At 42.3% G+C, this 24,632-nt stretch overlaps 2 protein-coding genes across 5 annotated transcripts; both read right to left on the bottom strand.

Moving 5' to 3' along the window:
• Positions 1-1,804: 1,804 nt before the first annotated feature.
• LOC121922258 (RNA-binding protein 3-like) lies at positions 1,805-9,626 on the bottom strand. Of its 4 annotated transcripts, XR_006102126.1 has the most exons (9): positions 9,496-9,534; positions 7,550-7,668; positions 7,352-7,458; positions 6,250-6,358; positions 6,094-6,169; positions 5,867-5,934; positions 2,992-3,109; positions 2,406-2,497; positions 1,805-2,234 (listed from the first exon to the last, which is right to left on the bottom strand). XR_006102126.1 is itself a non-coding variant. In XM_042451463.1 (7 exons), exons 2-6 carry the CDS (start codon positions 7,650-7,652, stop codon positions 5,868-5,870), a joined length of 462 nt encoding a protein of 153 aa, XP_042307397.1. In that variant the 5' UTR covers positions 7,653-7,668; positions 9,496-9,626; the 3' UTR covers positions 4,853-5,485; position 5,867. The 4 variants fall into 4 exon arrangements, 2 of the variants coding, with proteins under 2 accessions (XP_042307397.1, XP_042307399.1); XR_006102127.1 differs by lacking the exon at positions 2,406-2,497; XM_042451463.1 differs by lacking the exons at positions 1,805-2,234; positions 2,406-2,497; positions 2,992-3,109 and adding an exon at positions 4,853-5,485 and having other exon boundaries at positions 9,496-9,626.
• A 5,210-nt stretch (positions 9,627-14,836) lies between these two features.
• On the bottom strand, positions 14,837-23,025 carry LOC121920498 (homeobox protein prophet of Pit-1-like). Its single transcript, XM_042447636.1, has 3 exons — positions 22,947-23,025; positions 17,543-17,790; positions 14,837-15,196 (listed from the first exon to the last, which is right to left on the bottom strand). The coding sequence occupies exons 1-3, from the start codon at positions 23,023-23,025 to the stop codon at positions 14,837-14,839; spliced, it is 687 nt and encodes a 228-aa protein (XP_042303570.1).
• Positions 23,026-24,632: the final 1,607 nt, after the last annotated feature.

The raw sequence follows: 24,632 nt of genomic DNA, 5'->3' as shown, positions 1-24,632 counted from the left end.
TGGGCCCCACAACGAACTCCAACTCCCAGGACTCCGTTGCCTTGAGCCGGGAAAAAAAGTTAAAGCAGTGCCAAACCAGGTTATTTCTCCAGTGTGGATCCTGCCTTAAAGAAAATGGCACTGCAAAAATAATCTGGTTTCGCACCAGTTTCATTGCCATGGCTGTGCTATGGAATTCTGGGAACCATAGTTTGCTGGGGGTCCAGGACACTCTGGAGGGGCTAAATGTCTGAAAACTAGTTCCTAGAGTTGAGCCTTGAGTATCAAAATGGATTAGTACATCAGTGGTATAAGAAATGTGCTTGCTATTGCAGTGCAGATGCAATTTATACCCAAGGCTCCATGCTTCCTTAAGACCTGCATGGCCTAACCTGCCTTAGATTTCACACCTGGCTTCAGCATCCCTTCTATCCCAAAGAGCAGGAAGCAGCCCTCCAGGTCACTCTCAGATGAATTCCCATCACCCAATAGCCCAAAATCTATGGCCAAAATCCCTGTTGCTCACTTTGACTAGACTAGGCCATATGTAAATACCTTTGAAGCCACTGGAATAGACCTCATGCAAAAGTTTTGTCTCTTGCACAAGCATTTATTGCATCAGAGAAGGAAGACATGCTGTTTGTCCTGTCTTTGCCTCTCCTATTATGTAGCAGAAAGCTTTATTACCCTAAAACAATAGTCAAGAGCTTTGGTAACTAATGCTCACTACCAGTAATTATATCCCAGGAGAAAAGATACCACTCAAATGTTTGGGAGGAAAGTCTAGCTAGAAAATAATAAAGTGCTGCTTTTGCTTTTATTCCTAAACCTACAAAATTGACACCCAGTTGTATTCTTGAATTAGCTCTATCGAGTTTTAGGGCTGATTAGTTTTATGGTAGCAGCCTGCTGAATGGGTGAAGAAAAATTCTGTTTATGTTTAGCAAATAGACATATTATGCCAGAGAAGTTTCGTAATTCAGTATGAAAGCATTGTCTCACAAAGAAGCTTTCAAGCAGCTTTCATGGCATTTAGGGGAAGTTAGTTCTTGGAAAGGAACTAAAAAGGGAAGGTAACGTTTTAAAAAGACAGTGTTTGGACATTGGACTGTAGTTGTCTTAAATTTTATGTAGTGATCTAGTTTCACACAGCAATGGTTTCCAATCCCATCCTATCAGGCTGCTACATTACTTACTGAAACAGCCCAAGGGAAATCTAGGAATCTAAAGAGGGAAGGACAAATGAGTCTTCACTTTAGGTTTCAGCCTTTGCAGCAACAGGATTTTAAATCAGAATTGCTTAATACACAAAGGCCAACTTCCTTCGGCCTTCAGTGGCAGTTAGAGCAATGAGTGGTTCTTCTTTAGAATTCCTAACTGATGTCACCACTAACCTTCTTATGAAAAGGATTAACATGTTAAAATTTAATTTATAAGTATATGAGGCCTGAATTATGAAATGTATGCTCCATACATTTTATAAGGACTTTGAAATGCAAGGTATAAAAATGACAAGAACGGGTTAAAAGGCTGCTTCTGGAATGGGCCTTGCATTTCAGCATCCTTTAATCCAAACTTGGGGCAACTAGCAATGCAAATGTTCATTTTACTTCCCATTCACTGTAAGAACAGCAGCTTACTTTGATATCAAATAGCTGATATAAAATTGTTCAGTGTTAGTTTTAAGTGAATTACTTTGTTAACTCCTTCAGGAAAGTTATACCTATCATCTAAACATTGTGCACCATTTCCTTCCAAGGTTATGGATATGTTAAGACTCCTTTTGTCAGCATTATCACAAGCAGAAAGACACTGAGCCAGTGACTATTCTATCAAAACAATTTTATTAAAAATAGAGAACAGCTTTAAAATCAGATGCCATGGCATAGTCTTTCAGAAGCTTGTTCTTAAAGCATTATTACAGTGAAGATTTTTTATACTGCAGGAGTCTTCATGTTGCAGACTTCAGAAAGATGTTTCATCTAAGCACAGTACAATCTTACCCCAGTTAGAACACACACACACACGGCATCAGACACAAGAATGAGCATCTGCAATTAGGAAAGTTCAACAACTTGCTGGATGGACACTTCCATTTGAACTTGAATGACAAGAACACAATTACCATCCTGTTGTCCAAGTGTCCTGGTAAGTAATTACATTCCAATAACACTACATGCAGTACAAAATCACAGTTCTTTTGCTTTGCTGCCACGCTGTATCAGCCGACTGATGTCAGTTCCAATGTCATCAACCTGATAGGTAATAAAAAACTGAATAAGCAGTGAACTAAGGCATTGGTTAAGTGCAAAGCAAGCTAACACACAGCTTGTACCAAAGGCGTTTTACGGTATTTGTGTCCTTAATTCAAGTGTATCTTTGTTCCCACCCTCACTTCAATTGTATTTCTACAGTTTTAAACAAACCTGTCTTGACCGCTGAACTGCTCTCCTCCACCAGAAGCATCATCCTTCTTCCCTTGACATATTCTAGCAGCTTATGTTCCAACAGCTAAGATCTGAAAAAAGCAACTCCTCATTATACAGTATTGGCTGCCCCAATACCAAAGAGCTGGATAAAATGCTGTTTTTTTTTTAACAACTTCTACTTTTATCAATTTACAAATACAGCATTACCCATTATTTTGAATCAGTTCTAAAAGCATTTGCTTCCAACTTATCAAAACCAATAGTATGGGCTGCTTGCGACTTTCATGAAGTAGTGTAAGGTATCGCCAGGCATCAAACTGATGCAGGCATGGACACTACTATTTTCAGGGTCTCTACCTCATGCACAAACAAGGTATCTCATAACATTTTAATTGTGCTCTGTGACTGCTGAAGCATAGAACAAATTCAACAGTGTCACACACCCCTTTACCCTCTTCCCCCACTGAAGTCTAACAGGGATATTGTCTTGCAGGGAGAGCCCCATGCTTCAACAGTAGTGGAATTCAAATCAAAGTCACATGATTTCATACTAGTGTTGAGGGGAGAGAAAATCTTGGCTTACTGCATAGCATGGATTCAGGATCCTGAGTAGAGCAGTCCATCTCATATTCCAGTACTCCACAGCTTGATCAAACGGGAAATAGCCTTTCAGGACACAGAAGCCACCACTCTTTTCTTACCTGCCAAAAACAAGTCAGTATCACTTAACACAAGAGCATCCAAATTCTTAACTCCAGCAAATTATGCAGTTCTAAAAGAATACTCCAGGCCTAGGTGATGCTGTTCACCTAGCACTCAGGAGATTTCCCAAGGTAGTATATTATCAGATTCTTATCCCACATTTAGATCCTTGACCAAAACCACCACATATTAAGAATAGGTTGTTTTATGAAGTGGAAACAGAAGCCTCCCACACCCAAACCATGCTGCACTGGGAAAAACCTTTCCAAGTAACAGTTCAAGGTCCACAGTAGTCATGATTACAAGATATTGGACAAAACTGGTATCAGAGGCAACTGGATGAATCTTAGTTTACTTGACTGCCTTTCCCTTTTAGAAAGCAGAATCTCAAGTCCCAGGAGCCAAGGAGGCCCTCCCCCCAGGACTAAAAAAAATAGTAGCAGATTCAGTCCAAGTTCTTCTGGGGTCCCAAGGAGACCCCAGACATGCCTATTTTTTTAAAAGCAGTAATCAGTGGTTTGCTGTAGCCACAAGTATGGAGCTCTGTGGAAGAGAAGATGCAGACATGAGCAAAAGAGTTACCTCGAAATACAGGACTATTTCCACAAATGAACTAGCCAAGAGCAGCTTTCGTCTCACATGGTTCGCACTGAAGGAGGCACAACACACTTCGGGGTCTCCAAGGACACTGGTTTCCACACGCTAGCAGAGAATTCTCACAGTGTAAGAACAGGACAGAGCTAACTACAGGTAGGCCCATCTAGGTACCAACATCAGTTCAGCCTTAAACCTGAACAAAGCCACAGGCCCCCCAAGCTTCATGAGCTTCCTTCACCACCTCAACAAAGCCAAGTTTTTCCAAACCAAATAGGACACATCCTATTTTTGTACAAGTGAGGAGATTCCTTCCCATATTTTCTTTCTCACCAACAGCAGTACTAAAGTGTATTGCAATTGGATCAAGTGCCGCTAACCCTTAGGTGTTATTACAATTAATTGAAGGTTTAAGAATTTTGAAGTTACCAAGTCATTACCATGCAGTAGAGTGCTTTACTACATTGATGGTTAACATTCCATGTCTTGTTCCCTCCATACTATTGACTCCCAAATCAGAAATGGTGATTTGCTTACTAGAATTGAGACTTCATTACATAATTCACCATTTGATGGGCAAGCTAGAAAACCCAATTACATACAGGTACCACCATATTGATAGTCCACTGAGATTCAAGTCAAGAGACTCTCAGGGCGAATTTTACCACCACTCACTGGCTGCCACCCACTTAGCAGTACAAAATTCATTTTCCCACGAAAACATTGCAATGTTGATACTGACACCTCTTCAAACATTCTGGAAGATCAGAAACATTGGCTTTGGCCGATACAGATTACATTTGATAGCACCCCTTTAAAATCAGAGCCATTTGATACGAAGTTACTTGGGTACAACCCGACTAGCAAGATGCTTCTATAGATTATGGCTTTAAATCATGCTTAGACAATGCTCCAACAATTTACAGAAGAGCAGATAGATGTTTCCAACTAAATCGCGACATGTTGCCAGGTTCTGTGTCATTTTTTTTTGTTTCGCATCAACATATATTGGTGTATAACAAACTTATTACCAGGGTACTAACCCTGGACTTTACCCAAAATAAGGCCCAACATGCTTTTACTTTATGTGCCCCTGAATTATCAAGTTGTGCAAGTGCAATATCATGTTAAAGGTCAAGAGCAGAGAATTGTTTCAGATGGGATTTTAATGGGCTTCGTAAAGCCAAAAACTCAGTACAGGAACTTCCTTATCCACTTCAAATACAATGTCAATCGATTTATGCATGTTTCTTCCAGTAAAAAAAGGACAATATAAACAAACATTTTCAAGAACCTCTCAAAGTTCAAATTTGTGTTCTGGGTTTACTTTACAGTAAAACAGCTTTTACTAGTGACCAATGTGAATCATTTAATGCTTTAGTAATACCAAGGTGGTTCACTTTTGTCACCTTCCCTTGCAATACTAAGAAGCTGAAATTCAGTGCATCGCACTTTTTCAAAAAAGTCTGCTGAGCTTCTGTCACTTTTAAGTTGTCGGACCCCATGTGTCAAGTTAAAAGAAACCTTGGATTGAGAAAGCACGACAAATAAAACTGGGTTTCAAAAATGCTTAAAAACCACTCTTGAAAAAACCAACTCTTGAGCAAAATCTAAACAGACCATCTTGCAGAGGAAGCTTTCAGGCTGCATGTGACAAAAGCTATATAGGGGAAGATACAAGTAGGTAACTAAACAAGATTCAGCGAAGCTCCAAAAATCTTTATAAATACGGCCATTGGAAGGACGATCTTGATTCAGGAAGGATTTTTACTCGGTGTGAGCTGAGGACAAGAAGCAGGTACAATCATAAAGGCACAAGCATATGGACACATTGCAGTAATTCACTACTCCTAGACTTTTTAGATTAGTGATGCTAGGATTCTCTGGCCCTCCCCCAGTTAGCACTCTTGACAATTTCGCAATCTGAAGTTAAAATATCTTTAAAGGTCCAACATGCATTTAAGTTACTTATCGGTAATGAGAATGGAGGCCTGCAATGTTTGACTTGAGTCAATGGCAGATTTGTGAAACAACGATCTTTGATATTAACAACTCAGTAAGGAGCTGTAGTTTCTGCCACTAGCCAGTGTAAGTCGGAACACTGAAAATTTAAGGGCATTTTGACAAGTCATTGTTTCAAACCCTTCCCAGGATGCACTTACCTCAGTTGTCATAGTTGTCTCTGTAAGAGCCTCCTGAGGAGTAGCGGTCATTATAGCCTCCCTGACTTCTGAAAGCAAAGTAATTTATCTTTTATTCTTGGGAATAAATCACAGAATCCCACAAAGGCAATGCTGGCTGGGGGATTATGAGACTTGCAGTCCAAAAACTAACTTTCCCAACTTCTGCTCAAACTGAATAAAGAAGCAGAGCACACCATCTTAATTACCTGCCATAATCCCGGGAACCACTGTAACCTCCACTTCGGTTTTCATAGCGTCCACCATAGCTTCTGTCTCCACCACCTGCAGTGAAACAACATATTAATGAAAGCTGAACCAACAGCAATCCAACTCTTTCACCATTAGTCCAATGTAATCATCACCTCGAGAATATCCACGGCCTCGCCCTCTGCCTCCAAAGTATCCACCACCTCTGGATCCACGGGAAGATTTTCCAGCATGGTCAACTCTGATCTGGCGTCCATCTACAGACTGATAATGAACAGGTTATGTTAATTGCACGTAACAGATTTGTTAACAACTCACTTGAATATCTTATCTAATGGAATTATGAACTGCCATATGCATAGAACATTTTGATTTCCAACTGAAGTTCTGTTTCATCCAATTTAAAGATATTTCTGTATTGCCTCTCAGTCCATAAGGGCTCCTGAGGTAATCAAGAAATAAAAGAAATTAAAACAGTACACGGTAACTTAATTCTTAATTAACTGAAATTAGTAAATGTAGTCAAGGAGCTCAGTGGTCTTACCTTGAAGTAAGGTTTGGCTGGCATTCAATGTCAGCATCAGCTTAAATCTGACCAGTAAACTTTAACAATTACTTTTGCAAGCCACTTTAGAAGGTTTTAGGGCCATAAAGTGGGATTTCAAGTATTCTAAGTGAATTACAACCACAAGTCTGCCATCACAATGTGAAATGAACAGAAGCAATTAACTAGTTTTTAAGTGCTCTGCATGTTTTTTCTGTTACCCAGCTCTACACAAATCAAGGATGGCAATCTGCCTTTATACCCATACTTTGCATTACTCCTAACCTTTTCGGAGACACTTTGTATTATTTTGAAAAGCTAAGTTTGATCCGCATGCATTTCTGGGAAAAACTGATCAGTCAAGTGCACAAAATGGGAGCCTTGTGCCAGCTTTTCTTTTGTTAGCATGAACATCTCCCTTCAACAATAAATTGGCATGGCTGATGGTACAAGCTCATTTTGTTGTTCAGCATTTTTAAGACATCGAGCCTAGTAGGCACAAAGTGAATCAGGTGACAGTTATGTCTTGCAAATTCCTTATCTCATCGGAATGAGGACAGTTAAATTGATCTAGACTCTAAACAATGTAAGTTTTAACAACCAAAATCAAGCCAAATAAGGCAGACTACTGTTTGTTTTGCATCCTTTAAGTAGTCAGGGCAGTTTTAAAAAGTGAGCCACAAACTCAACAGCAGAACTCTCAAAATCCTCACCTCTCCATTCATGGCTCTCATGGCATCTGATGCATGGTCAGGATTGGAAAAGGTGACGAAGCCAAAGCCCCTTGATCTCTGGGTCTCTTTGTCTTTGATCACAACAACTAGGAACACAATGCAAAAACAGATCAATGAATCCCTTCACGATAATGCTAAAGGTAGCTTCCTCCACCTCAACTACCCAAACTTGCTTACCTTCAGAAATATGACCAAAGGAGCTGAAATGCTGCTCCAGGCCTTGTTCATCAGTATCAAAATTCAGTCCACCAACGAACAGTTTTCCTTCTTCAGAAGACATGATGGTGATGAGGAGTCTGAAAAACAGAGATGCACAAGGAACAGAGATATGGATCAGGACTGGAGATAGAAGTGAGAAAACTTTCCTGTTCAAGACAAGCCACTGGCCTAGCTGCAGACTGTCCTAAAATTTCAAGGCAGCAGAATATATTGTGAATAGAGCTCCCTATTTTCCTTACTGACTGTTCCAAGTTGTGCATTTTAGAACTTTGCCCATGAGGCCCGGAGTTTGACTAAGGCTTCAACCCCACTGTAGAAATAATCCAGGTTGACACCACAGCTCAGTGCCATGGAATCCTGGGAAACTATAGTTTTATGAGCTTTTAAACCTCTTCTGTCATAAAGCTCTGGTGCCAAAGAACTACAGCTCCCATAATTCCCTAGCACTGAATCAAGGCAGTTCAGACGGTGTCAAACTGGATTCTTTCTGCAGTGCGAATGAAGCCTTACTCCAACTCTGGACCTCATGGGCAAAGTTCTAAAATGTTGGATTGGGAACGTTCGCTTAGAATACTTTAAATCCCACTCTATGGCCCTAAAATTGATTGCCACCAACGAAGACCAGGCTGGCCATGGTTACCCAGAGGGCCTTTTCATCTGCAGCTCCCAGATTATGGAACGGCCTGGTGGAGGAGATCCCACATATAACCAACCTCGAAGGCTTTAACAAAGCAGTCAAGACAGATCTCTTCTGGCAGGCCTTCCCTGAATAACTGACTCAGTCACCCCCACTGATATGGACCATCTTATTGACTACCCCTTGACTGTCCTGTTTTTGTTTTAGCAATCATTTTAACGATTTTAATCGTATTTTATTATAGACATTGTTATATTTGTACTTACTGAATTTTCATCATCATCATTGCAAATATTATTATTATTATTAAAACCCTCTAAAATGGTTTTTACTCTATTGTATTGTATGGGTTTTATCGATGTAAACAGCCTTGATCTTGTTCGGAGAGGCGGGGTAGAAATAAATGTCATTATTATTATTATTGTAAGTATAAATAAATAAGTATCTTCAAGTACCACTCTACTATTTCCCATCTGATTGTTGCTGTTATTAGTATTTTAACAACTGCTTTTAAATTGTGTTGTTTAATCTTTTTTTAAAGGGGGGTTAGATATAGTATTGTAGACTGTATGTAACGTACATCAACTGTCTGTCTTTTAATCTTGTAACCTGCTTCGATTGCAGAAAAGCAGGGTATAATTAAGTTTTATTTATTTTATTATCATTAAAATATTATTATTATTGAGCCCCTCTGAAATGGCTTTCATTCTATTGCATTGTATTGGGACACCCCTCCACTTCTTTTCATGAAGCCTAGTAAACGGGTTTACTTATTAGCACCTTCAAACAGCCCCCCTTCAATACGGTAGAAGTGGAACCAGTTGCCCTGAGGGCAATAGTGGCGGTGGAAGGGGGCAGAATGGCCGCCGTCTGAGGAGGAGAGGCTGGGCTGCCTCCTCCTCCTCCTCGCCTCGGGCGCCATCTTGTTAACCCCAGCTCCGAAGCGAGGGCCAAAGATGGCGCCGGCTGCGCCACCGCGCTTCGCGCCCAACGGGCCAAGCGGCCCCCTCAACGAGCCAGGCATTTCCTTCCATTCCGCATGCGCACTGCGCACCCACCGCCAAGAAAGAACTCCCCCCACACACATACATACAAGCTGGGGCTTCTACGCATGCGCAGCACGCCGCCAAGGCCTCTTAAAACAAACAAAAAAACAAACGTGCGCGCGCTTTTAAAAGAGACCCCTTCGCCGTACTCCTTAGTGAGCCCTGACTTCCCTTTCCTTTATAACCCTCCCACCTCCCCTCTATACTGTTACGGAGCTTACCAAAACAAAAACGCGTTACCAAGGCTGGAGCAGCGGGAAATGCGGCCGAGACACCGCCCGCACCACGCTTATATAGGCGCCCGCCCCCTCCCTCTTGCGCGGGGCGGTCACGTGACGCCCGCCGTTTTTTCTCCCCCCTCCCCTCCGGCTCCTGCGCATGCGCTTTTATGTGTGACTGTTGCCCCAATGGTTGTCTCTGTTTCTGAGGGTGTTCGCCTCTTCCTCCTGTTACATCCGGGGATTTTCCCTTTTTTTTTTGTATGGCTTTTTCTTCCCTCACAAAGTCGGTTTTGAAATAAATGGCGTCGCCAAAATGTTTCTGGCCCTGTCCCCTTTGTTGTCACATAATGAAAATAATGTCTTTTTAAAAACCTGACTTCACCAGAGAGAGAAAGAGGGGGATAAATAAAAAAATGGGGAATGTGGAGAAGACCTAATAATAAATAAATAAACAATGGAGTGGTTTGGTAAAGGCATTTACTTGGCTTTTGTTGATATCCATAAGCCTTTTGTGCCTCCAAATCGACCCTAAAGCGAACCAATCACAGGGTTTGTTCAGAGAAGCTTAGCCATTGCCATCCTCTGAGGCTGAGAGAGTGTGACTTGCCCAAGGTCACTCGGTGGGTTTCATGGCCGAGCCGGGATTCGAACCCTGCTCTCCAGCGCCATAGTTGAACACCCAAACCACTACTATGCCATGCATACACAATATTTACTAATAATTTACCAATAAACTCACCCAGTGGGTTTCATGGCCGAGCCGGGACTGGAACCCTAGTCTCCAGAGCTACGCCATGCACTGTATGCACACACAATATTTACCACAGATTTTAGGCCTATGCACCTCCTGCCATTCCCCACCTAAAGAGTGTACTTTTGCTCTCATTTTAGAGCAGAAAATCAAAACAAAACAAGCTGTTGTAACTGTTGGGCAAGTAGAAGAAACAAAAGGAGAAGTGTGTATCTGGCCTGGAAAAAGGGAAGAAGGTGGTTGAACAGATTGAAAGATCTGTTTTAACTGAGGGGGTGGGGGTGGGGGTGGGGTCTAATTAGTGTTTTAATTTCTTTCATACTTTTTTCTCTCTAATGGTATCATTACTTCAATGCACTAGAACAAAAAGGAGTCTCTGTCACTGTGCTCTCTTAGGCCTACATGCAATATGAGTCTCACAGCTCGCTGGACACAATGGAAATTACTTCCAAGTAAAATATGCATAGGTTTACTTAGAATTCAAAGATATAATAGCCATGTTGGTCTGCAGAATCAGTACATAGAGAGATCTTGTAGCACCTTTGAGACTAAAGAAAAGAAAGACTAAAGTCTACTTCCTCAGATGCATCTGACTTTACAAAAGCTCCTGCTGCCAATTTCTTTCCTTTAGTCTCAAAGGTGCTACAAGATCTCTCTACATAGTTAATTTCCAATGGCCCTACAAATGAGAGACCTCAGGGCTGTGGCTTCCTTGATACAGTGAATGCACCTGTAAAGCCGTCTTCCTCTTTCCCTGTTGTCTCCCACTTTAATGAGCACTACCATCATTTTTTACAACGAGTCACGTCATCTCATCCTTTTCAAAATACACCGTATATAGTGAGACCTTCTATCACCTTTGAGACTAACTAAAGTTGCTACAAGAACTCTCTACATACTGAACACAGCTATTATAGCTTTGAATTCTACCAAAATGCACACGTCTCTGTTTTGTTTTTGTTTTTCCTAGCATAAATTCAAGTTTGATGTGCTCTTGGATGGACCCATTTGTTTGTATTTTTAACAGTCCGCAGCATCCGTAGAATGTTTCTCCAGCACCACATTTCATATGAGTGATTTTTTCCCCATATCAGCTTTTTTCACTCTCTAGCCTTCACAACCGTACATAGAAATCAGAAATATTGTAGCATGGACAGTCTTGATTTTGATGCTCAGTGATATCTCTTTGTACTTGAAGATTTTATGCAATTCCATTAATCCTTGCAATCTGATAATCTGAGATTCATGACCCATCTGTCTAGGAAGTTGCTGCCATGCCAGCTATTGACATGTTTTTAATTTGCTTTTAATTGTGCCATTAATTAAATATTGTTTTAATCTTTGCTCTTACTTGGGATTTTAACTCGTTGTAATTCAATATTACTGTAAATTGCCTCAAGTCCCATTTGGGGACAACAAACAGAATATAAATCCAATAAATGAACAAATAATATGTCTATGTGAAAAATGCACACTGAATTAGTCAAACTCTTAACATATAATGCTCCAGAACATCTCACAGATGACAATGTAGTTGTGATGTACCTAACTAGAGTCAATGTAGTGTAGTGGTTTCAGTGTTTCATCCATGAAACCTACTGGGTGACCTTGGATAAGTCACTCACTCTCACAGCCTCAGAGGAAGGCAATGACAAACCTCTGAACAAATGTTGCCAAGAAAACCTAATGATAGGTTTGCCTTAGGTTCGCCAAAAGCTGGAAATGACTTAAAAACACACAACAACAACCTATAAAATATCGTTACATCCACAATCAGGGTGCTAAAGCACGATCCTATCAGATTTCTTGTGTCAAGCCTTGCTAGTTGGTGGGAAGGGGGTGGAAACATCATCCCACCACACCATGATCACCATTAGAATGGACTTCCATTTTCCACACAGCTGATGCTCAATAAAATTGGTTGTGTGTGTGTGGGGGGGGGTGTCTGGGCCAGAAGGCACTAAGCTACACAACTAAAGTTGTGTATACATAACTACATAATGCATGAAGAATTTTGTCCACCATCCTTATTTTAACTTTGCAGATGCATTTGCAAAATGCGTGTCCAAAGGAGGGAGACGAAAATGGTGAAGGATATGGAAACCATGCCCTATGAAGAATGACTTAGGGAGCTGGGGATGTTTAGCCTGGAGAAGAGAAGGTTAAGAGGTGATATGATAGTCTTGTTTAAATATTTGAAGGGATGTCATATTGAGGATGGAGTAAGCTTGTTTTCTGCTGCTCCAGAGAACAGGACATGGAACAATGGAGGCCAACTGCAGGAAAAGAGATTCCACCTCACCATAAGGAGGAACCTCCTGAGAGTAAAGGCTGTCCGACAGTGGAACGTATGTTCCACTGTCGGACAGCCTTTACTCTCAGGAGGTTCCTTCCTCTGAGATTTTAGTGGAGTCTCCGTCCTTGGAGGTCTTCAAGCAGAGTCTGCATCCTATGGAATCCTGGGATTTGTAGTTTGCTGAGACTCAGAGGAGCTCCCTAGCTGAGAATTCAAATGCCTCCCACTAAACTGCAAATCCCAGGTTTCTATAGGATGTTGCCATGGCAGATAAAATGGAATCATAGTACTATAACTATAGTGTGAAAGTAACCTAAAACAGAATTTAAAATCATAGAGAGGGAGCAGAATTGCCATAAGGCACTGAGACATCGGCTAAAACTTGAAATGTGTCACTAGTATACAAAAGTCTTTATTTTTATCTGTGATATTTTGGAGAGTATATAAAGCCACTCAAACTGCACAGATCTACACACTTGCAGAAAGGAGCTGGAAGAAAAGCACAAGCTGAAAGATGGTGCAACCTTTCAGATCTGCTTTTCTCCTGAAACACTGGATTGGAATTCCCATCATTCTCAAGTGCTGACTTGGAATGGTAGGTTCTTCAATATGACCAGAGCCAGCTCATCCATACAGGTGAACTAGGCAGCCACCTAGAGTGGCAAAATTTAGGGGTGGCTTGGCAGCTTTTTTGTATAATTTTTTGCGTAATTAAACAATATTAAAGTGAAAACTCATTACAGCAAGCAATGTAAAAGCAAGCTACCGTATGTCGGTTTCTTTGTACAATGGCCAAAACATAAATGTGTGCACCCTTATCTCCATGGTACGGTCACATGGTACATCATCCGCCTTCCACCTGCGCCTTGAACATAACCGCAAAGTCAACAGCCCCTCTACTCTCACCCTCACCCACCTTACCCCTGGTGCCACAACACGGAACACCAGTCACCAGTCGTCTTCAGTTTACTGTTCACAACAAACAAACTAGTCTGTTTTCATGTTTTGCATTGTTGGTAGTGATCATGCAATAGTGTTTCACAAATGAAACAGCTGAAATCAAGGGGTGAAAATAATTATGAGGGATGATGACATGGGGTGCCAAAATATTTCTCGCCTAGGGTGGCCAAATACCTCGAGTCAGCCCTGAATATGACTTCACTTCAAAGACAGAGCACAAACAGTGGCTTCCCTGGGTCAGATATAAGATATTTATTTATTACATTCAGAGCCTGCTTTTCCACAAACAATGGCCTTTGTGGAGACAAAATATACATGCAGAGGCATCTTCGGTGTCGCGAAACCACCAGGGCATGGACTAGAGTCTTGGCAGTAGAGGCTGACAGGAATGGACGGATCTTGGCAATGTTGTGGAGAAAGAATCTACAGGCCTTGGCGGTGGCCTGGATCTGGGGAATAAATGACAGAGAAGAGTCAAAAATGAAGCCAAGACTGTGGGCTTGATGAACCGGTTGGATAGAAGTGTCGTTGACAGAAACAGAAAAGGAATATTGAAGTTCATAACAATGCATTGTTTATTGGTAAATCAGTTTCCCCTCCACGTAATGTGGGAATTGTGGATAAACTCAGAGGAAACAGAGGAGTGTAAGGAGGGTGGTAAATGATGACAGAGTCCTGCCAATAAAAAGCACTGAGCTCCACTATACCACTAGATATAAGGCCTAGTAAACCTGGCCAATATCTTGCGTATGAGCTGAGTGCACATTCAAGAGCATCCCAAGGAAGTGTCAGTAAAGCATAGGTCATCTTTAGCTAAGGCATGGGTGTTCTTCAGCAGATTATTATTATTTACGTTATTTATACCACGCCCTTCAGCCCTAAAGGCTCTCAGAGTGGCTTACAATTATTATTATTTTTAATGAAATGATTCCCTGCTTACAATCTAAAAAGACACGGCACAAAAGGAGAAGGGAATGGCAGTGAGGAAGGGGATCAGGTCTCGTAGTTCTTCTCTCCCTCTGAGGCCTGAACCAAAGCAGATGAATTGTCACAAGATTGCCAGGGGTTGAGATAGGCTATAGCACTTGGACTGTTCCTCAGGTGGTTTTGCCTCAAAGGTGTTGTTGCCCATGTGTATGTGTGTGATCTTCTGCAGATGTCCTTGCTGCTCAGAACTATTCACTGGAAGAGCAGAACCCATGCACCATCTTCCAGGAACCCTCCATCAACAGAAGAAACAAGACAGTGATGTATATCTTTGGTACCTTTATGACTGTCTTTGTCCTAATCTGCCTGGATGAACCTTATCCATACCTTTGCAGACAAAGAGGCCCTCAGTTCCAGTGGGTGTTGGGATCAAGGCTCAGGGAGATCATGGAAGGTGCTGGAGCAACTGTGGGGGAACCAATAGTGCGCATAGGGGTGTACCAGTCTTCATGAGTGCGGGAGGTTTGAGGGTGGTGGGAGACAGGGCATGGAAACTGGGTAGAAGTAGCAAGGGACGGTGGAGGTGGCAGAGCGTAGGTGGAAGGAAAACGGGACAGGTGATGGGGTGACCCAAGGGTGGGTGGGTACTGATACTGTCGGGTTGGAGGTGCAGGCATGGGACAGACAGAGAGAACACCAGGAGTGGCACATTTGGGTACAGCTCGTTCCTGCTTTCTCTGTTTTGCCCGCCGATTCTGGAACCATACCTGTCAAAACAAAAGTAGACAAAATGCACATTGTGAACATTATGCCCAGCTAAAATATCTGAAGAGATACGTTCACACTACACCATTATAGTGCTATGATTCCACTTGAACTGTCATGTCTGTATCCTATGGAAATTTGGGAATAGCAGTGGAGGGCGTAATTTAAAAAAAAATATTCAGCAAGAGAATTTTCCTCTGGTGCCTCTGAGCAAACTACAAAGCCCAGCATTCCATAGGATGGAGCCATGACAATCACAAGTGGAATCATAATATTGTTCTTGTGCAGGTTACACACGCATGCTCATTGGCCATTCCAGGCATTTGGAATAATCAAGGATGTCTTTCATCAGTAGTCAAGAGCTAAGAAGATAAATCAATTCCATGAACAAAAAATTCAGTGATAGGCTTGTACAATACATCCAGAATGGACAAATCATACTCTAATTGTTGTAAAAAAATAAAATAAATAAAAATGACAATCATGCAGACAGTGAGCTTGAGGAAACTATTATTCATTGATACATAGGTATGCTGAAGGTAAATAGATGGAATTGTGTAGGGCCTGGAAGTCTAAGCAGATGTTGTAGGTAAGTATTTGTCATAACTGTAAGCATACACCTTGATTTTGCACACCCATCTGGCTTTCTGATTCATTTTGTAAATATCTGAGAGGGGATGGAAGGGAAGGTCAGGGGCTGGGGGGCTTCTCATTTGGGCTTTCCCAAATGGCAGTGGCATGTATCCGCTGCCCACGACTTTCTTGCTGTGTTGGCTCCCTTGGTGAAGAGAGCCAGGGCAGTGAGGAAGCTGGCAGAGGCGTGTGCCCACTGCTCTCACCTTCTTCCCTGCTGCCATGCCCCCCACGGTGGGGAGAGGCAGGGCAGTGGGGAAGAGACATGTGCCCACCTCCTGTGCAGCACACCATCCTACAGTGGGCAGACAGCCCCAACTGGGTATCACCCCTTCTGTGGTGTCACCCAGTGAGCTTCACACCCCTGCACCCCCTAGTGATGCCACCGCAGGTGATGTTAATAAGACACATAAACAGACACACACAGAGAGATCTCTACTAGGAATTAATATTGCCTGGATTTCAAAATATAAAAGGAAATAAGTTGGTTCTAAAGTTGATTTCTTTCTTCTTCTTTTTTAAGCCCCTTGTTTCCTCATATTCTAAAGGAACAGTGGGAATCATGTGGCCCTCCAGTTATTGGAGTACAGCTCCCACCTCGGCTATTTCTGATTAGGGCTGTTGAGAGTTGTATGTCTGTAGGGCCACATGGTCCCTATTCCATATATAAAAGGACGACAGGGGTGTGTTTTAATTTAGAGATGTAAAATGGTCACACATTTTGAAGCCATGAGTGGAGGAATCCTTTCCCACATTTTTTTCTGCATAAATATTGCAAATATTTAGAAAAATGGGGATGTGGTGAAATGCAATATTGGCACCCTTTCCAGATTGAACAGAAAGTCATTTCAGGAACATTAAATGTATCATGTATACATTTCTTTAGCATAAAATGGTCATGTTTTAGCCTATCATGTTTTAACATGTCACGTCTATTCAAATAACAGTTTATTGAGAATAACAGATTAACACTTTTTACAAATAGAATTACAAGGTCCTGAAATGTAAATGTTCAGTAATAGTAACCTCTTTGGTTCTGCCAGTTTGTTATAAGCAAGCAAAAATACATACATACATACACACACATATAACCATCAAAGGGAGGAAAGTATTTCAGTTTCTCTATTCATTTCCATAAAAAGAATGGAGAAAAGGGAATCAGGTAGCATACATTGCCTTAGTTTTACATAGGTTTTAGAAATTATTTAGGGGGAATAAAAATGTGATCACCTTGTTTTAAACATTTTATCCATCTTTCTAAAAGAAAAATGCCATAGTCCATTTTTTAAATCCCCTCTTTTTCCTGAATTTTTTCAACTCCCCCCCCCACACTATGAACCAAAACTTCACATTTCTATTTTAGTTTGTATCAGTTTGATACCACTTTAATTGTCATAACTATATCCTGTGGAATCCTAGGATTTGTAGTTTAATCAGACACTAGAGCTCTCTGGCAGACCAGGCTGAATACCTCATCAAATTACAAATCCCAGGATTCTATAGGCTAGAATTTTGGCAGTTGAAGTGGTGTCAAACTGTTTTAATCCTGCAGTGTGGACATACCTCTAGTTACTGTTCTTAAAGGCTTGGTGTAGGTCACTTTTCATTACTGTGATGCACCTTTTCATTGACATATCCAATAGCATTGTCCACATGTTTTAATGTATCCAATATACCATGTTCCACATGTTTTTTGAGCTGTATGAGATAGGTACCTGGATGCGAGCCTCATTGAGTTTAGTAGCTCTTGCCAGCTCCTCTCGACAGTAAATGTCAGGGTAGTGGTTTTTTGCAAAGGCTGCCTCCAGTTGGTCTAGCTGATCCTGGCTGAACGTTGTCCGGTGACGTCGACGGGCAGGAGTGACAGCAGCATGGAGGGAGGATGGAGCAGTGGGAGAAAGCAATGGGCCCCCAGCCAAGCCAGATACATTGGGGAACTTCTTGTAGAAGGAAACTTCGATATCTGAAAGGAAATAATGGAACCCACTAATATCTCTGTCTTCTGACACACAATGGGCGCTTTTACATTATCGACTTTTAGGACTTTATCTCACCAGCCTGCTGCCCTGCCATGATTGCACTAGTTTAAGAATGGAAGCTGTTGAGAGTTGTATGTTTGCAGGGCCACATCGTCCCTATTCCAGATATAAAAGGATGACTTTTATAGACATTTAGGACTTTATCACACCAGCCTGCTGCCCTGCCACGATTACACTAGTTTAAGAATGCAAGCATTCTTTGGCATCATTTCTTTTCACAATTTCTTCCATGATAATGCTTTGTTGACCCATGGTCATGTGATCTGTTTTCTGCACTGCAAAACAGTGCTTTTGGGAGGAACAGGGAGGATGACTGCCTCCCAAAGCTGGCTGCTGTGTTCACATTCACAGTGCAGCCCTGAGCTTCAGGAGACAGGGGGGGAAAGCGATCCTGGCTACCAACCAGCTCCTGAATAGCTGGCTTTGGGAAGGTGTTGGCAGCCATGATCGCTGGGGGAGGGGGGGTAAAAGGGGGAGAAGAGCAGAATCATACCCCCTCACACCACATGGCTGCCTGAGAAGTGGAACTGCAGCAGAAGGGATCTATCGTACAAAGGCAATAATAGAATAGCAGTGAGATTGAGAGCCTATTGATGGGTTTTGCCTGTCAATGAAAAGGGGCACCAAAGTAATGAATGGAATGCAAGGCAGCAGCAGGACTGACACGACGTCATATGATAAGTACCAGCCAAAGAAACTTTCCACTTTTTAGTCTCATGTGGTAAAGTCCTTAGTGCTATTACAGTATTTCACTTTAATCTCCATGCCAATATCCTATGGGATTGTGGGATCGGAGGCAAGTTTAGAATTCTCAGCCAAAGAGATCCTCTCTTGTCTTCCTAAACAAATGGTTATAACTGCAGCTGGATTGCCAGTCATGGCAGTTAAAGTGGAATTATATTGCTCTAATTATGTTGTATTAAAGACCCCCAGTATCTGGCTCTGTTAGATGGTCTTTATTAATGTTGTGATGCTATTAAGTTATGCCAAGTACCAGGGCTAGTCTAAGATATACTTGATTATAAATCAAATTTATGTGTAAGTCGAGGGCATGTTTTGGGGCCAATATTATGAATTTTGATATGGCCCATGGATACGTTGATGGTAAATCTTAGGGACATATAAGGATGAAGCAAAGGATCTAAAGGATGAAGCTTGTGCTTGAGGGGTTTATATGTCCCAGGAGAGACTGTATGCTGTATCCTTTTCACAGCTTTTTGTAACCCCCCCCCCAACATGTGCAATGATTTGAGCATTGGACTATGGGCATTGGGACTTGTTGTTTGGTGGGGAGGTACTTTGAAATCTCCCTGCTAGAGAGAAGCTCTACTGCTTCTTAAGCTGTCTGATGTGATAACTAGCAACTTTCCTCCTCAGTAGGGAAGGGATCTTTACCATATTTATGTTATGTTGTTGTGTGTATTCAAGTCATTTTGTGACTACAAGGGAATCTATCATGAGCCTTTCTTGGCAAGATTTGTTCAGAGGGGGTTTGCCATGGCTTTCCTCAGCATGGGAGTTCCCCAAAGCCAGTGTGGTGTATTGGTTTGAATGTTGGACTACGACTCTGGAGACAGTTGGGCAATTCAGGTTTCCTAAGACTTCGTCCTTTTATATTTAAATATCAAAGCTAAGCCTGATGGAGATCAGTTTGCATTTGCAGAGTAGCAGAAAAAACAGTTCCAGTCTGATGCTGCTTATATGAAAACTGACAGGTAGCTTTCAATTAATGAAAAGTTTACTAAATGGCCTGAATCTACATATGCATGGGGAGCCTACATCTTAACTAGCTAATGAATAGATCAGGAAAAAGAAGAAATATCTACTCTCTCCATCTTTCTGGTATGGGAGGAAGAGATGGCAAACCAACAGAGAGAGAAGAATCTTTTTTATGTGACAGTAACATCTGAAAAATGGAAGTGTCCTGAATCACATGGTTTAATGTGTTACAAAAGGTATTTATTGCCATGTAATTCAATGCTAGTAGTGAGCAAATGGGAGGTTGTAAATTAAGGAAGACTGCAGAGTTTGACATGCAGGAAATTACTATGCTATCTAAAATCCCACTTGTTCTAAACAGCAAAGAGGGAGTTAAGAGAGAATGCTAACATTTTCCAACAGAGACCAGGGTACAAATCCCTGCTCAGCCATGGAAACCCACTGGGTGACCATGGGCAAGTCACACTCTCTTAGCCTCAGAGGAAGGACTGCATGTATACCATTGGTATAAATACCCAGGAATGGGCAGCTGATCCCTCATGGACCAGCACTGATCCATGCACTGGCCACTTTGAGTAGCACTGCTGTAGACCGCATCTAACTGAACTTAGCATTAGAATTCTCCCGTGGCAGTTATTCGTCCCTCACCAAACTATAGGATTCCAGGGGAGTTGAAATGGAATAATGGCTATAACAGTGTAGTATGAAGATATACCATGAAGCCCCACATTTGCAGAAAAAGCAATGTATCAGTAAACTGACTGATTTATTTAGTTGCATGCTTCAGTATGTTTGAAACTATTCTCCTTCTGTACAGAGTTCAAAATGCCTGTTTGTGAGATAAATATACACTGCAGAACTCTGATGAAGAGAGGAAAGGAAGGCTGCAGCCACACTGCAGAATTAACACAGTTTGCCACTGCTTTAACTGCCATGGCTCAGGTCTATGGAATTCTAGGAACTGCAATTTTGTGGGACAGTTAGCCTTCTCTGTCAGGAAGCTCTGGCGCCACAACAAACTACAGTTCACAGGATTCCATACCATTGAGATATGGCAATTAAAGTGGTGTCAACCTGGATTATTTCTGCAGTGCATATGCTTCTTCTTTAGAACTAGCTGATGAGGTTGACTCAGAGGCTGCTGGCACACTGCAGAGTTAATGCCGTTTGATTCCATTTTAACTGTTATTGACCCCTCCTATGGAATCCTGGAATTTGTAGTTTGTTGTGCAACAAGGGCTCTCTGACAAAATATCTTACAAAACTACAGATCCCAGAATCCTATTGCAATGAGCCATGGCAGTTAAAGTGGTGTCAAACTGTATTAATTCTGCAGTGTAGATGAGAGCCAGCGTGGTGTAGTGGTTTGAGTATCAAAAATCCATTGGGTGAGCTTGGGCAGGCCACATACTTTCAGCCTCAGAGAAAGGCAAGGACAAAACTCCTCTGAAAAAAATCTTGCCAAGAAAACCCATGATAGGTTCTCCTTAGGGCTGCCGTAAGTCGGAAACAACTTGAAGGCACACAACAACAACAAAAACAAAACAAAAAACACAAGATGCAGCCTCAGACGGTGAAAGCTTATGATACAAACTTATTTTTCTCAGTGAATCTCAAAGGTGCTACAACATCCCTTTGCATACTGATCCAAATTAACATGGCTATTTGAATTCTTCTGTAGAAGCGTTTCCTTCTTCCACATCTTAACACTGTCTGCAGCGGACCACCTTAGGAATTGTGACCCTTTTCTCCTATGCCGATAATGGAGCACCATTATGGTACAATTTTTCTTTCTCTCTCTCTCCCCAATTCCTTCCTACAATCCCTAGGATTAACTGTGGGGAACATGATGCTCTGGCCCCCACTCTCTGGGAGAACCTGAGATCGTGAGAGCGAGGGGAGCATAATGGACTCACCTGAAAAACTAATTAATTTGGGACCCCATTGTAGAAGAACTTGAGCCCCCAGGATCTGAGCCAAATGGCTTTCTCATTAATTTGTGTGCATCCCGGTCTTTGGGGAGAACCTGCCCCTGGGGGAATTATGAGTCCCCCTGGCCTATTTCAATCTTCTCCTGCTCAGCAGTATCCTCTGCTATCTTAAAGGCTCTCATGTGGAAAATGAGTTTCCCTCTGACAAGTCCCCAGCCTTTGTTGAGAAGGTGGCACAGTTGTTTCCCTTTTGAAAAGACCTCATTGCCGCAACCGCCACCACCCCACCCCACAGAACAAGGTCAGAAGGTAAGCAACAAAGCCAAGAGAACTCCTAATAGCTTGATTTGAGATCCCTGTTTCCCCATAGCTAGGAAATGGTCCATGGAGAAACTAGGGGAGCAGAGACCTCTGGTCCCATAGAGTTTCTTCCTCACTGCCAGGGCCATTTGAGAAAAGGGATCTGGGGATCTTTAAATAGACAAGGCACCATCTACTGGTGGATCCCTGGAATCTAGCCTTAAGCTCAACACCAACACTGTCACTAGGTTTACAATGAGTACCACAGTCGACAAGATGAATGCTGATGCGGATAGACAGTAACTGAAGAGAATAGAAGGCATATGTATTGGGTATTCATTGTCTAAGAAAACACTCTGAAATCCATGGGGTTGCCATAAGGTGACCTTATGGTCACTTGAACAGGCATATCACCACTACTACTGCTAATACTGTTACTAGGAGAACTACCAGTATTCCTGGATAGGTTGTCCAATTATTCTGTTCTACCACCAAATCCTATTCTCGTTTCAGATCTAGATTTACAGCCCTGGAATATTCTATCTTGTGTGTCTACCTGGTTGCTTCTGATAGCTCATTAACCAATGGTTTAAGGGGTGGAAATCAGGAAAAATATACTGTAATGTAATATGCATCTTACAAAGTAGACATAGTCAATGAAAGCTTATGATACAACCTCTTTCACATACTTAGCTTTAGAGGTGATACAAGATCACTCTCCATAATGATATCCCACACCACGTCTCTGAATAATATAATATACCCACTGCATCCAATTTAGTAAAGGAACAATACATAAAAGCAAACATCATCATATGCCAGGTTAATCCTGGCTATCAAAATGCAGCCCACAAAAGAAAGTCTTACAACTGCCTTCTGTTGGCATTCATGGACTTCTAACAAGCAGACTTGGATGACCTTCTCAGAGCTGGGAATGGATCCTCAATGCACTGGCTCCAGGGTTCCCAACCCTGATACCCTTGGTGTGGCAACACATTGGGGTCTGCTCTTTTTAGCACAGAGGGCAATCTCTTCCAAACCTTGACTGCTCCATTTCTACCCATCTTCTCTTGGGTTCAGACACCCTCCTAGTGCTCCACCTGTTTGTAGGTCAGGTGTCTACAACTCACCAGCTGTGGAGCTGACCGTCTCAGGGAAGGTGTCGGTGAACCTGGAGGTCTTCCTCTTGCCTGTCTGTCCACCCTCCATCTCCTTTGATCCCTGCTATGTCCACCCTCCACAAACTTTTAAGCCAATTCTGACGTCATTATTTTCTTTTGGGTATGGGCTTGTAGGGGTGTGGCTTTACCAACCACCTCCCACCTCTTGGCCTAGAGCCCACCTTCCCAAGGCTGGAGATGGCCAGCAGGAAAGAAGGAGGGAGGGAAGAGGAAGCAGACAAGAGTGGGGAGTGGGGGATAGGAGGACATTCCAGCCCTGTGTACATTTGCATTCTGGTGTGAGAATCTCTCCCTCTTTTCCACTGCTTTCCTAGATGCATGTCAATGACCATGCATGAGACTACATTGAGCAGATGCACATCACATCTCTGTATCTGAAAGTAACAGTGGTGCACAGGCAGGACTCTGAGCAGATGTATTGTTTTGTTGGTGGAGTCTGCTTCCAAGTGTGAGAGTGTTTCTTATGGCTTTGTGACTCCCTTAGACTGGTATGTGAGCGCTGAGTTCCTGAGGCATGTCAATCGCTTTTGTGAACATGCCGGATGCCTGTCTGCCTGACTGGGCTCTGGAGGCTCTTGCTGTGTGGTGGAGGCCCAGAGTAGACCTTGGTGTTCCAGGAATCAATAAGGTTCCAGGAATCAATAGTCATCTCTATTGCCAAACCAAACCCCCCAAATAGTAGAAACCAAGAGGCCTAGAGGGAGACATTAGCCAAACTTACTGTTTTCCACTGCCCCAGTTCCTACCCCTCTGCAAGCCTCATCAGCTTTCCCATTCACCTTCCACACTCAGATCCAGACCTACTCAATGAGCCTGGAAAATGTTATTGTTATGGTCTGCAACACCCATAATCCTCCAGCTAGCATAGACACTGGCTGGTCTGGTCAGCTATTCTACTTGGAGCTGGAGGGGGTTCCATCTTTCCATTGCCTCAGACAACAAGATGACTGTCAAAGTGTGTTAGTAATCCATGAACAAAATGCCCAAAATGGCAGGGATAATCTTGGTTAATCTTCTGTCATCCCACTTTTTCAATTGCTTTTAAAGTGTCCATTTTCTCTCGTATCCTTCCCCTTCCTCTTTCTTCCTGGCTTACCCTAGTTGCTGCAAACTGAGTTCAAAGCACAAAAATAGTTTGCACTCAGTTAACTTTGGGATTGGGAGGAGAGGAGGAGACTGAGTGTTCCCTTTCCAGAAGGCTCAAGCAAAAGCAAACTGCTGCAGCCTTTCCTCATTGGTGTGTTCTCCCTCATGAATAATCTTTGCCATCTTGACCATATTCCGATGTTGCTTGGCTTCACATATCCAGGTTTTCATATATGAAATTCTATACTTTTGCTGATCTTACAGAAAAAGCGAAGAGAGACACATTTTCTCATTCTTTTGTAATACCAGGACTTGTGGGCCCCTCTTTGTGTGTATCACACAGGGCAGTAAACCTGTGGCTGACCCAAGGAGAGTACACACATTGCTTAATTAGATTACAGAATGGAATCCTCCAGCATTGCTATCTGTAGCTGTTCAGATGCCCTAATGCATGCCCTGTCCAGCTAGCATGTAGCTATTCAGATGCCCTAAAACAATTTGGTGGTGGTGGTGTGGGGGGCTGAAAATTCATAGGGTACTTGCACAGCT

The sequence above is a fragment of the Sceloporus undulatus genome, chromosome 2, assembly GCF_019175285.1.
Source record: "Sceloporus undulatus isolate JIND9_A2432 ecotype Alabama chromosome 2, SceUnd_v1.1, whole genome shotgun sequence".
Classification (NCBI taxonomy): domain Eukaryota; kingdom Metazoa; phylum Chordata; class Lepidosauria; order Squamata; family Phrynosomatidae; genus Sceloporus; species Sceloporus undulatus.
This window is presented reverse-complemented; position numbering and strand designations above follow the sequence as displayed.